This window comes from Mercurialis annua, linkage group LG1-X, assembly GCF_937616625.2.
Source record: "Mercurialis annua linkage group LG1-X, ddMerAnnu1.2, whole genome shotgun sequence".
In the NCBI taxonomy this organism is placed as follows: Eukaryota; Viridiplantae; Streptophyta; class Magnoliopsida; order Malpighiales; family Euphorbiaceae; genus Mercurialis; species Mercurialis annua.
In genome coordinates, this window is record NC_065570.1 from 72,229,075 (window position 1) to 72,241,255 (window position 12,181).

Genomic DNA, 12,181 nt, shown 5'->3' on the forward strand with positions numbered 1-12,181 from the left:
ATGGATTCTAAACGTTGGATTTTAAACAATCCATAAATTTGGACAAAATCCATCATCTGATTAGAAAAAAAAAATAGAATCCATACATTTATAAATTCTCTCATTTTCTACAATCCATCATTTTGTGAGGGTTTTGATTTCCCACTTCATAGTTGCGAAATTTCAATTCCACCATTTTTTTTATAAATGATTGATTGTTATACTATTTAGTTTTTCCATAATTACCCTAATAAAAATTAATATTCTTAAATTATTTTTAATCCTAATTAAACCATTTTGTTCTTTTATTTTTTTTACTTTTTTATTTATTGGAATATTTCTAAAAAAATCTGCTGTCAAGGGTTTGGCCAATTATTATTTTATAAGTTTCTTTTTCATATGTATTGTATTTAATCAATAGCTATGTTCTATGTAAATTTTTCATGTTTTAAATTTATCAATAGTCATGTTTTGTGAAACAAAAAGCATAAAATATTATTTTAACTTTTTATATTAATTTTGATCTTATGCTATCAAAAATTTGTCTTTTGCCATAAAATGATTAGTGTTTAAATATCTAACTGAGACTATAAATGAAAAAAATATGTTATATTCATGGATTGCAGTTATTGAACCAAACAAGAATGGTAGGAAAATTATGTTAAAACTCCATTAATTTTATTTTCAATCCAAACAATGTAATTTTAAAATTTATGGATTTAAATTTCATTGATTTAGAATCTATCGATTTTGTTAAAATCCATAGATTTTAAAAACACTCAATCCAAACAGTGTCATAGATAAATTTGTCATGCAATATTGTTTATTCTTTTCATCTTATAATACTTAGAAAAAAATTAGTCCATTATACCTGTCAGTCTATAATATCATCTTATTAATTTGTAAAGGTTCACAATAATACTAATAAAAAGTCAATTATAAATATAAACAAATTTAAAAAAATAAAATTAATTAAGTAAAAATATTTATAAATTTATGCATAATAATTATTTTTGAATGTTACGTGTGAAAAGCTAAAACGACAAATATTATTAACCAGAGGATGTAATAATTATTTTATTCAATGTAATGCAAGTATGAAAAATACTTAGAATAAATCATATTTTTAAAGTACTAAACTAATAATGTTGATTGCTTTTAAAATGAAAAAAAAGAGTAAAAGTGTAACAAAATATAAATATTTAGTTATTGATTTTTTAAAAATCAATTTTAATTTATTTCTACATGAGACAATTCTAATAACTAGGTCATTAGGGACTAGGGAGTATTTAATTTCGAGTGTATAAAATATGAGTGCTTATCTCATGCAATTGTTGCGTCATGTTATTTTTACAACAAATCAATGAATATTTGCAATAAATTTTTTATAATTATTATTTATTTTTTTGTTATTAAATATTTTGCGTACAAATGCATGATTAATTTGCTGCACGAACGAAATATAACAACAATTACGTTGTATAATTATCCATAAAATATCATGGTCTGTTGTCATAAAAAAGCATTCCATTTCACTAATTTTTTTATCATTTCCTATGAAATTTTATGTTTTACGCGAGACGCACACAGTTCTGATCCTGTCCTTTACATTTGAATCCTACGGCATGTACGAGCCCGAGCCGGTAACAATCTCCTAAAAGGACATAGTTAACCCTTCTATTTCCCCATCAAAATTATCCACTTAATAGAACCAGGGGCAATTTTGTCCAACATTTATCGCTATAGTCTCTGATTCGATATTTTTCGCATATCCTCTCTCAACTAAGGCTAGGGTTTCCTTACTTACACGCTCTCACTCAATCGATCAGATTTTAATTCAATAAAGCTTAGAAGAGCAAGATCCACGAGGCTGCAAGCACGACTGAAGCATCACCGTTGAATGGGAGTTCCGGCGTTTTATCGGTGGTTAGCCGAGAAGTATCCGCTTGTAGTGGTTGATGCAATTGAAGAAGAACCAGTAGTTATCGATGATGTTAAAATTCCAGTGGATTCGAGTAAACCGAACCCTAACAACATCGAATACGATAATTTGTATCTCGATATGAACGGGATTATTCACCCTTGCTTTCACCCCGAAGACAGAGTATGATTACTTTAAGCTCATTATTGATTATTTTACTTTTAATTAAGTTTTTAGCATCTAATATTTCAGAAATCTGAAATGTTAATTGTGATTAGAAATTGATGATGTGAATCATTTTATGCAGCCTTCGCCGACTTCTTTCGATGAGATATTCCAGTGTATGTTTGATTATATGGATAGACTTTTTGTGATGGTTAGACCTAGAAAGCTGTTGTATATGGCAATCGGTACGTGTTTTAAAATATTGAGAAACCAATTTTAGATTACATTTAGTCCTCTGCTTTTTATTTTGGTACTGATTAATTTAAAACAATTTCTAGATGGTGTTGCTCCTCGAGCTAAAATGAACCAACAAAGGTCTAGGCGTTTCAGAGCAGCCAAAGATAGAGAAGAAGCTGTATGTCTTTAAATGGATAATTTGTGTGCATTGAAAAATTATAAAATGAAACTAACTTATGATTAAGCTGTTAATAATTTTTCTGGTTTTCGACCAATTCCCATCTCCAGGTAAAAGTTGTTTTAGAGTTGTATTTGTAATAAAATGAGAACACGATCTCGTTTTCTCTCATTTTATACAGTCCCTGTCAGTGGCATTCATATTAAAGAACTCCAATGTTTTGTTTTTGATAGCTTAACTATAAGGGGCATTGTATTTGTACTGTTTTGAAGTATCTTGCTAATGATACCTACCTGTAGAACTTATCAGTTATATATTCTTCTGGATGCTCTTGGGTATATGACTTTCTCGTCATTCTTCTATTTAGGAAATAAAAGCATAATTAACTGATAGCATCAGTTACACAGTGAAATATGTATTGATTTTCACCCATACTTCCATAGGCAGCTGAAGAAGAAAGGCTCAGACAGGAATTTGAGATGGAGGGCAGGAAGCTCCCTCCTAAGGAATCATCACAAGTGTTTGATTCCAATATTATTACACCTGGAACTGAATTTATGGCCGTTCTGTCAATTGCACTGCAGTATTATGTTCACCTTAGATTAAACTATGACCCTGGATGGAAAAAAGTTAAGGTATGACTCATTATATGGTTTTCGTTTGTTTGTTGGGATTTTAGTTGGTGTGTGTTTTCTTGCTATTAAAATACTATGCTTATTGTCCGATGTGTTTGTTAAAAGAAAAGCCGGGGCATACAAATGCTAATTGAATAATTTTTTGAGTTGTTGCTACCTCTTGTTTTGTGAAGGTTATCCTTTCTGATGCAAATGTTCCTGGTGAAGGGGAACATAAGGTTATGTCTTACATTCGACTTCAAAGAAATCTTCCCGGTTTTGATCCAAATACACGCCATTGCATATATGGTTTGGTATGCCTATTTATTCATTATGTGATTATGATCCACTCTTTTTATATTTGGCATTTGCCATCTAAGCTAATGCATTCTTGTTCTCTTATCTGGTGCTATTGATAGGATGCGGATCTGATTATGTTGGCATTGGCTACACATGAAGTTCATTTTTCAATTCTTAGAGAGGTTTGTGTTCTTCTTCTGGCAGATGCATTCTTTCTCTTCACATTTCGAAAGTTTCAAGGTTTTTCCTGTGTCGCAATATTTTTGGCTGTTTTCATTTTTATGCAGTAGTGGAAGTGCTACTTGAAATGCATGAATTTTTGTTATCTGTAGCCAGTAGTCATATTCATTAAAATGAACGAATGTTCTTGTTCCTCCTTTTGTCCCTCTTGCTAACATGATTATTGTGTCTAAATGATGATGTTTAGGTTGTTTTCACACCTGGTCAACAAGACAAATGCTTCTTATGTGGTCAGATGGGCCATTTAGCGGCAGATTGTGAAGGAAAGGTCAAGAGAAAGGCTGGAGAATTTGATGAGAAAGGTGAGGCTATTGTAGCAAAAAAACCGTATCAGGTGAGCTCCATTTCAACTGTGTTTGTGTTGATTATTAGTATTCAAATGACAAAATATTTAACCGTTGGAGCAACTTCTTCCTTCCCTTTGTTTCACTTGCTGCAGTTTGTTAATATTTGGACTCTTAGAGAGTATCTGGAAATGGAATTCAGAATCCCAAATCCTCCATTCAAGATCGATCTTGAATGCATTGTGGATGATTTTATTTTCATATGTTTCTTCGTTGGCAATGATTTTTTGCCACATATGCCAACTTTGGAGATTCGTGAGGTTTGTGAACATTGACCTTTAATTTTGAAGGAAATTCTTTCATGCAATGGCCGTACATTAATTGCTTGTACTGAAGATTTATCGTAACATTTGGAAATTAATTATTATATCAAAGATATATTAAGTATTAATTTTGATGTAATTTTATCCGTCTTGTTTAATATATTAATATTTTAACATTAATGTATAGGGTTTTAGTAAATTGGAACCAATTTATTCATGATCTGTATGGACATACAATTAGGCATAAATATATGTCTAGACATAAATTTTTTTCAAATGCAAGTCATGTGCAATTTCTAATTTGGTTGATCAATCTGAATTTAACTTTATATCCTGTCTCCTTATATCTGAATTATTCAAGAAGTGGCATGCGAAGAGTGAATTCTGTCTTTAAAATAGCATTGCACCTAAAAGACAAAATAGTATCTTATGTGTGTTTTTTCCTCTGGAAATAGCACGCGAATTAGAATGGTTATATATGCTTAATTTTCTTGATTTTTTTGCAGGGTGCAATCAACTTGCTTGTGGCAGTATATAAGAAGGAATTTAAGGCAATGGGTGGATATTTGACTGATGGAAGCAAGGTATGTAGGCTTTGTAATTTAAGTAGCTGCTTTGAATGGGTACCCTGTTACCCTGCTATGTTTTTGGGAAGATTGTTTAAATTTCTAACTCGTTTGTTGTGTACTTTTTCCTTTCTCAGCCTAATTTGAGGAATGTGGAGCATTTTATTCAAGCAGTGGGGTCCTATGAAGATCAAATATTCCAGAAAAGGACGCGCTTGCACCAGGTTAAATTACTTTTTTGCTTAACATTTTGGATATCCATTCTTGGCTTGTTTGGGGTTGCCACTGCGTTTACTATTTGTTCTTTGAGGTGCATGGTATGATTTTCCATTAAATGTTCTACGCTAATTATTTTTAGAATCTAGTTTTTCGTTTAAGTAAAATCACTTGAGAAATAGTTTTAGACATACCAAATAGGTTTTGATGTGTTGACCTGCTTTTATTCTTGAACGAGGGGAGGAGGGGAGGAAAGGGGAACAATGAAAATGGTGAACCAAATCTAGTAGTGAACATTTAAGAACACATGCAAGTTTGTTTCCAATTTTTGTTATCAGTGGTTGGATGACTGGTCTAAGGTTTGACGATGAACAAAATTTCATGGCGCTAAAAAGAATAAAAAATTGAGTTTAGATTTTTTTACATTCTCTGTGTTCTCATACGAAGAGAATGGTAGTCTTAGTAGTCATAGTTATTAAAGGCGCGCCTGAGGCGCGCCTCAGGCGAGAGGCGACTCGGGCGATGGCCGAGTCGCCTCAACTGCCCAAAGGCGGGCGATGTCACAAAGGCGCGCGCCTCAATCGCCTCAGGCGAGAGGCCAGAGGCCAGAGGCGCGCGCCTTTGTGACCTCTGTTAGCCAGACACTTCAAGAAAAAAAAACAGATGAAAAAGAAAATGAAGGAAGAAGAAGAAGAAGTGCGGCGGTGCTATGTCTAGGGTTTGGAAAGTTGGAATAGGTTAGGGAAAGAGAATAGAGGTTCCTTAAAGTCTTATTGGGCCTCCTTTAGCCAGCCCAAGATCAATATTATACATTTAAAGGCTTTAGTCTATAATAAATGGGTTGTTTTTAACATCAATAATGGTTAAGTTTTCAAATGACTCTTCTTTTTAACAAAAAAAGGCCAATTTAGCCTTTTAAATGTAAATTAAAAATACTTTTAAGTCCAGAAAATACAATTTATACTTGAACTTTTTAAAAATATATAGAGTTTTTATATATATATATTTATATTAGTTGGTCGCCTTATTTCCAAAAGGCTTTCGCCTCGCCTCGCGCCTTGCGCCTCAGGCTTTAGGACCCCTCGTCGCCTCGGGTCGCCTAACGCCTTTAATAACTATGTTAGTAGTCTTTAATAATAGCACATAAGTTTTTTTTTTTTTTTAATGTTTTAGCAGCGAGTCAGAATCTTTTGAGTATTCAGAGTGTTTCTAAATTTACATGTCTTGCACCATTTCGAGTAGCTCTTATTGTTGATAATTCATTCTGTTTGCATATTACAGCGGCAGTCAGATAGAATCAAGCGAGAAAAGGCTCAGTCAAGATCAAAAAGAGGAGATGATGCAGAGCCACAAGTACAACCAGAGTCTTTGGTTCCAGTTACTCGATTTCATGGTTCTCGTCTTGCCTCCGCTCCTACACCATCACCATTTCAGCAGGAGACTGTTGACCTCAATGGTAGAAGTACAAATAGTTTGGCATCCAATGGTAAAGAATCTTTTGTTCAGGCCGGTAAACTTGCTCGTTCATCTTCATCAGCTAGTGTTGGTGCTGCCATTGTTGAAGCAGAGAATAGTTTGGAAATAGATGTATGTTTTCCTGCTTCGGGAGAGGCACTTTAATGTAATTCTGACTCCTTCAGCCATTCTTTAGGACTCATATTCTATGGGCTAGCCTTTAATTTGGTATGAGCCTTGCTGGCGAGGAGTTAAGAGTTCATTTTCTGTACATGAACTTACTGTTTCATTTTATTTATGATTTTTTTTTTCATTTTTAGTTCCATGAAAACAAAGAAGAACTGAAAGCTAAGCTTAAGGAGATACTTCGTGAGAAATCTGATGCTTTTAATTCTGAAAATCCAGAATGTGACAAGGTCTGTACTTCTTATACTATATAGCTTGCATTCTTTAGAATGTTCTTTGGTTTCCTTTGCTTTATTTATATTCTATTGAAGATTGTAAGCCAAAAATAGGTAGCTGCTGAACAAGTCAATTTTGAAGTGTTTTTTTTTTTTTACTTTTAAATATCTTTCAGATGTAAAATTGACACTATGTGCATATTTCATGGTGGCTTAACTCACGTGCATAACTGTTCTTCTTCTGATTATTTTCTTTTCCCTGGCTTAGATATTGCTATTATCCATGTTGCTTTCTTGGCTTCTTATCATTCAGCCTCATTTTTATGTACAATTAACTTTGAAATTGTGAAGATCGATAATGTTGAGGCTGTAAATTTTAAGTACATAATGTTGCTTTCTACTGTCTCGCCTTATTATAAAGCATGCACGAAAATAGGGGCTAAGCAGTCACCATACATGCTCTTTATTTTTCTTTCTCTTCTTGGGTTATGATCAATTATTTACATCTTTGCTGTTTCTTAATAGATTAAATTGGGAGAGCCAGGATGGAGGGAAAGGTATTATGAAGAGAAGTTTTCTGCAAATTCTTCTGAGGAACTTGAAGTCATACGAAAGGATGTTGTATGTTATGTGAATTGGTGTTATTGTTAAATTTGAATGTCTTCAATGTCCTCAAAGGATTAATTTATCTGTTTGACCATCTGTTATGTAGGTTTTACGATATACTGAAGGGCTATGTTGGGTAATGCGCTATTACTATGAAGGAGTTTGTTCTTGGCAGTGGTGAGTTCTAATTTTTTTGTTGCAACAGTTCGGACTTGGGAGTTCTTCTACCTTCTGCTGCAGCTTCTACTTGTCTTCTTTGTGGGTGCGCCCCAAGTTTGGACTTTAAAGCAAAATTTTCAGATTTATGAAGACTGTTTTAGCAATAATAATGGATGTTGAATTGTGATTCAGTTCCACTACCCTGTTCCCACTCTGAAACTTTGAGAAAGGATGTGGAAGATTTTAACTGTTTCATGCATTATAAGAATTTCACACAGCTAAAGTGACCTCATGTTTGCAGTTACTACAGTCCTAACTTTAATATAGGCCTCAGACTAGCAATTTTTGCTTTGTGTTGTACTATTTTTCCTTCATAGTGCATCCTCTTTTGGATCCTTTATTTTCTAAATTAGTTTGTTCTTTTTTCAGGTTTTATCCGTATCATTATGCACCCTTTGCTTCTGATCTCAAAGATCTGGCTCAGATGAACATTAATTTTGAACTGGGCACTCCATTTAAACCATTCAATCAACTTATGGGAGTTTTTCCTGGTGCAAGGTACTCGTACTGTTTTACATCCCTCATGAGTATATAATTTATCTTGTAAAGAAAATACTAATTCTAGTCTTTTGCAGTTCCCATGCTCTTCCTATGAAATATAGAACTTTGATGACTGATCCAAATTCACCAATCATTGATTTTTACCCGACTGGTATGTGTAACTAAATAAGATTTCTTCATTTTTCTTTTACTTTACCTAATAGGTTGCCCATTAATTCTTTATCAGATTTTGAAGTGGACATGAATGGAAAGCGTTATGCGTGGCAGGTTAGTAAATATTATGGATAAAAGCATCTATATTCTTCTCAAGCAGTCAGGTCAGACATGATTTATTATATAAGTGTTTTTATTGATGTGTGCTGTTTATCTCTTACCTTTAGGGTATTGCAAAGTTGCCCTTCATTGATGAAGATCGCCTCCTTGCAGAGGTCAAAAAGGTTGAACATACGCTAACGGTATAGCTCTTAAATTGAGTAATCTTTGCTATGGCATTCTACAATTTTTCAGTTATTCATTTTTGTGTCTTTTTGAATGTGGGGTTTAAGTCCCCTTCTGTCAGGAAATGAACTGATATAGGCTGTATTTTGTAGGAGGAGGAATCAAGAAGAAACAGTGCAATGTTCGAAATGCTTTTTGTTTTATCATCTCACTCTCTTGCTGAGAGTATATATTTACTTGATAACTACTGTAAGCAGTTGACAGACGGAGAACGAACCGAAGTAAAGGAACGTATTAATCCTGAGTTAAGGTTTGTATTGGCTGAGCTTCCAATCAGATATTTATTTGCAAATGAATTTCCATGTTATGAGGTAAACTTGGTGTTAACTAGTTTGTTCTTTGCATCAGATGGTTGTTGAAGTAAATTGATTCTTTTTGAAATATGTTTGATGAGTCTATGCCTGTTCAATCTACGGTAGCATGCACACAATAGATTATCTACCATTTAAAAAAGAAATTGCTGGCTGCATGCACACAATATATTATAACATAATCTAGATTATTATTTCAGAAGTGCCGTCTCTGAAACATTATCACTATTCTTGTTGCAAGCTTTCCCATTTTCTATGAACTTATATTCTGGGGTCTTGAGAACTATTTTAATACGAGCTATATCTTCAAATTTGTTTGCCTTTTAACTGATTCTATTTAGGGCTAAATGCAGTGATGGAATGAATGGCTATATATCTCCATGTTCTGGAGATACTCACCCTCCCATATTCAGGTCTCCAGTTGGTGGCATGGAAGATATTTTGGACAATGGAGTCATGTATGTTTTCAGTTTTGATCATTTATTCGTCTTGCAAGTAAGCAAGTGCCTATGATATGATTTTTGTTAATTTTCAATCATTTTCTGTTTCCCTATTCAGATGTGCTATATACAGACTTCCTGACCCACATAAACACATTACTCGGCCTCCTACTGGTGTTATATTCCCTGAGAAGGTATGTATTAGCTAGTAGCGTCCAAATGCTTCTCAAAATCAGTACTTTTTATCTGATTTTTTATTGTCTTTACATATTAATTTGGGAAAAGGTACAGAAAAATTTATGTTAGGCTGAGGTACACATATATAGGGTTGTGAAATAGTCGTTAAAAACCAATTTACCGAGCCAAATCAGTCGAAATTATAAAAGTGAATTTGCTATGATTTTGGGTTTGTAAACTAAAATAAATCTGTTATTTAGTTTACTTCGATTTTGAGATAAAAATAAAATAATCAAATTACTTGATATATGAACCTTTTATTCTGATAGGATTTAAATGATTAGATTTGTATTTCTAAGTGGAAATATACTCCTATTTATTTTAAGGTCTGATGTCTTAAAAATACCAAACTTTTTCGAGTGCGTTCAATTCTAACCAAACCTTTCGAAAACGCCAATTTTACCTATTTTTATTTTTATCTTTCAATTATAGCCATTTTTCCAGTTTAGCATCACATGCAAATTCCTATATATGGATTCTAATTTTTTCAGACTAACAGATAGACTCCAGTGTTTGGACCCTTTATATAACACAGACATACCTTGTTTGTCTAAACGAAATTGGGATCTTGTAGGACCTGCATGTAAAGAGATATTGCAGAAAGTAGCCACATCACATGCAAATACCTTTCTTGGTCCTCTTTGGCACTGATGCATTTATTCTCTTTCATACTACTGATATCTTTCATTTTTTTTAAAGCAAACACCGTTTTTAGAGACAAAACCAAAGGCGTTGCCATCTGCACCACCTTTGCATTCATTTCCACTTAACAATTTACCATTACCTGTCACAATCTTCATTGCTAACCTTGTGGATAATTTTTCTGAACATAATATTATTGTTGCAACAGCGTGTAGTTTATGGCAACTGTATCATATTTAGATAGCCTGTCAATCTGGCATATTGAGCTTGATGGCTACTTTATTATTGTTTTGGTAGATGGTAAATGCAGGAGATCTGAAGCCGGAACCTGTTTTGTGGCATGAAGACACTGGGCGGAGACCTTGGGAAAATGATAGGTGTGTTTTAATTGATCTTAACGGAAATTGAAATTTCAAATGCATGACTGTTTACTGCTCTACGAATTTCATTTGAGAATTTAAATGACTCTTCGTTCCAGGAGAAACCCCCCTAGAAACATCTCTGGTCGTCAGCTTGGTGAGGCATCACATCGGCTTGTCGCCAATAGTTTACAGTTGAAGGCAGATCGTAATGGGTACGCTAATCATTCACATTCTCCATCACGGCATGATGCTGCAAGTCCTTATGCCCCACAACAAGCTTCTTATTCAAATGGGTCGCATGATCCGGGACGACATAGAACGAGACAATCTAGAATGGATTATTCTCATGCAGGTCAACCTAGACCGTTTAATCCTACTTATTATGACCAAGCTCATGGTCAATCCTATGCTGCACCTGTTGCTAACCCCCATTATAGTGGGCCTCGGCCTCCATTTGAAAGAGAGAACCGATCGAATGGACAACATTCAAGACAAGTGTACCACCGACCAAATTTTCATCAAAATGGACCGCGCCATCTACATGGTTCAGTAGCAGAGACCTCTGGGGCCTATGGTTATCAAAGTGAGTATGATGGCTACCAGAGCCATCAACCACTTAGAGATTCCGGTCATCAACAATGGGGGAGTAGATTCCCTCCGCCTGCTGATCAGAACCTTCCTAGAGGGTATAATCACAATCAACAAAGAGGTAACAGATATTCCGTGATAGACGCAAGGGGGAATAGGGGGCCGCCACTACCGGATACGAGTGGGATAGATAGGAGGCCTCCCCAGCAGCATCCACATGGTGGGGTAAATAGGAGGCCTCAGTATCAACCGCGTGGTGGACTACATAGTCGATCGCAGCAGGCATCACCCGGTGGCTCAAGTAGGTTTTACCAAGAACCGCCGCCGCCTGGGTATAGCCGCTGATAGAATTACCTATAACAGCAAATACCTTGACTTCTATACACTAGTTGTTTTAGCTCTTTAGCCAACTCCAATATCATTGCATTTGATAGGTTTTAAGGTTTTTCATTTGTATTTTTCCTAATGTGTTGTTTTTGTTGCAAATTGCACTAGCTAATTTTTAAAATAAGCAGTGCCAAATTTATTTTTCGTACAATTGGACATCTTTGTCATTGTATGTGATGCAGTTATATTGTTTTCATTATTATTGATATGAATTTTCTTATTATGCTCGTAATAAATTGATTGAAACCTTTGTTCATTGCTGAACTTTGTGATGCAAAATTTCTCCCGATTGAGATTGAGAACTTCCTTGAGCACGTCGTTAGCTCAATAATTTAGGGCTGCGATCTTGATGGAGAAATGATCTTGGGTGGTATATTCTGTATCAGATCTCTTAACCAAATAAATAAAAGATTAATATTTTTTCATAAAAATCGGATAACGGTATGATTTCAATTGGATCTCCTCATCCTTACTTGTGCAGCTTGCATAGTCACGAGCTCACAGCTTAGTT

The 12,181-nt window shown here is 34.4% G+C and overlaps 1 protein-coding gene across 2 annotated transcripts; it reads left to right on the top strand.

The window, feature by feature from the left end:
• The first annotated feature begins 1,737 nt into the window (after positions 1–1,737).
• LOC126682195 (5'-3' exoribonuclease 3) lies at positions 1,738–11,869 on the top strand. 2 transcript variants are annotated; one of them, XM_050377794.2, is made up of 23 exons: positions 1,738–2,083; positions 2,208–2,310; positions 2,404–2,480; positions 2,924–3,115; positions 3,289–3,408; positions 3,514–3,576; positions 3,822–3,968; positions 4,074–4,238; positions 4,748–4,825; positions 4,945–5,031; positions 6,305–6,610; positions 6,799–6,894; positions 7,405–7,500; positions 7,592–7,662; positions 8,074–8,202; positions 8,280–8,356; positions 8,432–8,472; positions 8,586–8,660; positions 8,796–8,953; positions 9,356–9,472; positions 9,573–9,648; positions 10,631–10,710; positions 10,812–11,869. In XM_050377794.2, exons 1-23 carry the CDS (start codon positions 1,880–1,882, stop codon positions 11,626–11,628), a joined length of 3,375 nt encoding a protein of 1,124 aa, XP_050233751.1. In that variant the 5' UTR covers positions 1,738–1,879; the 3' UTR covers positions 11,629–11,869. The 2 variants fall into 2 exon arrangements, with proteins under 2 accessions (XP_050233751.1, XP_050233759.1); XM_050377802.2 differs by having other exon boundaries at positions 1,739–2,083; positions 9,368–9,472.
• The last annotated feature ends 312 nt before the right edge of the window (positions 11,870–12,181 follow it).

Coding starts and splice junctions, on each gene's coding strand:
- LOC126682195 (XM_050377794.2), top strand. CDS start 1,880: ATGGGAGTTCCGGCGTTTTATCGGTGGTTAGCCGAGAAGTATCCGCTT. Junction 8,203..8,279: donor GGAGTTTTTCCTGGTGCAAG/GTACTCGTACTG, acceptor AGTCTTTTGCAG/TTCCCATGCTCTTCCTATGA. Junction 8,473..8,585: donor GAAAGCGTTATGCGTGGCAG/GTTAGTAAATAT, acceptor TCTTACCTTTAG/GGTATTGCAAAGTTGCCCTT.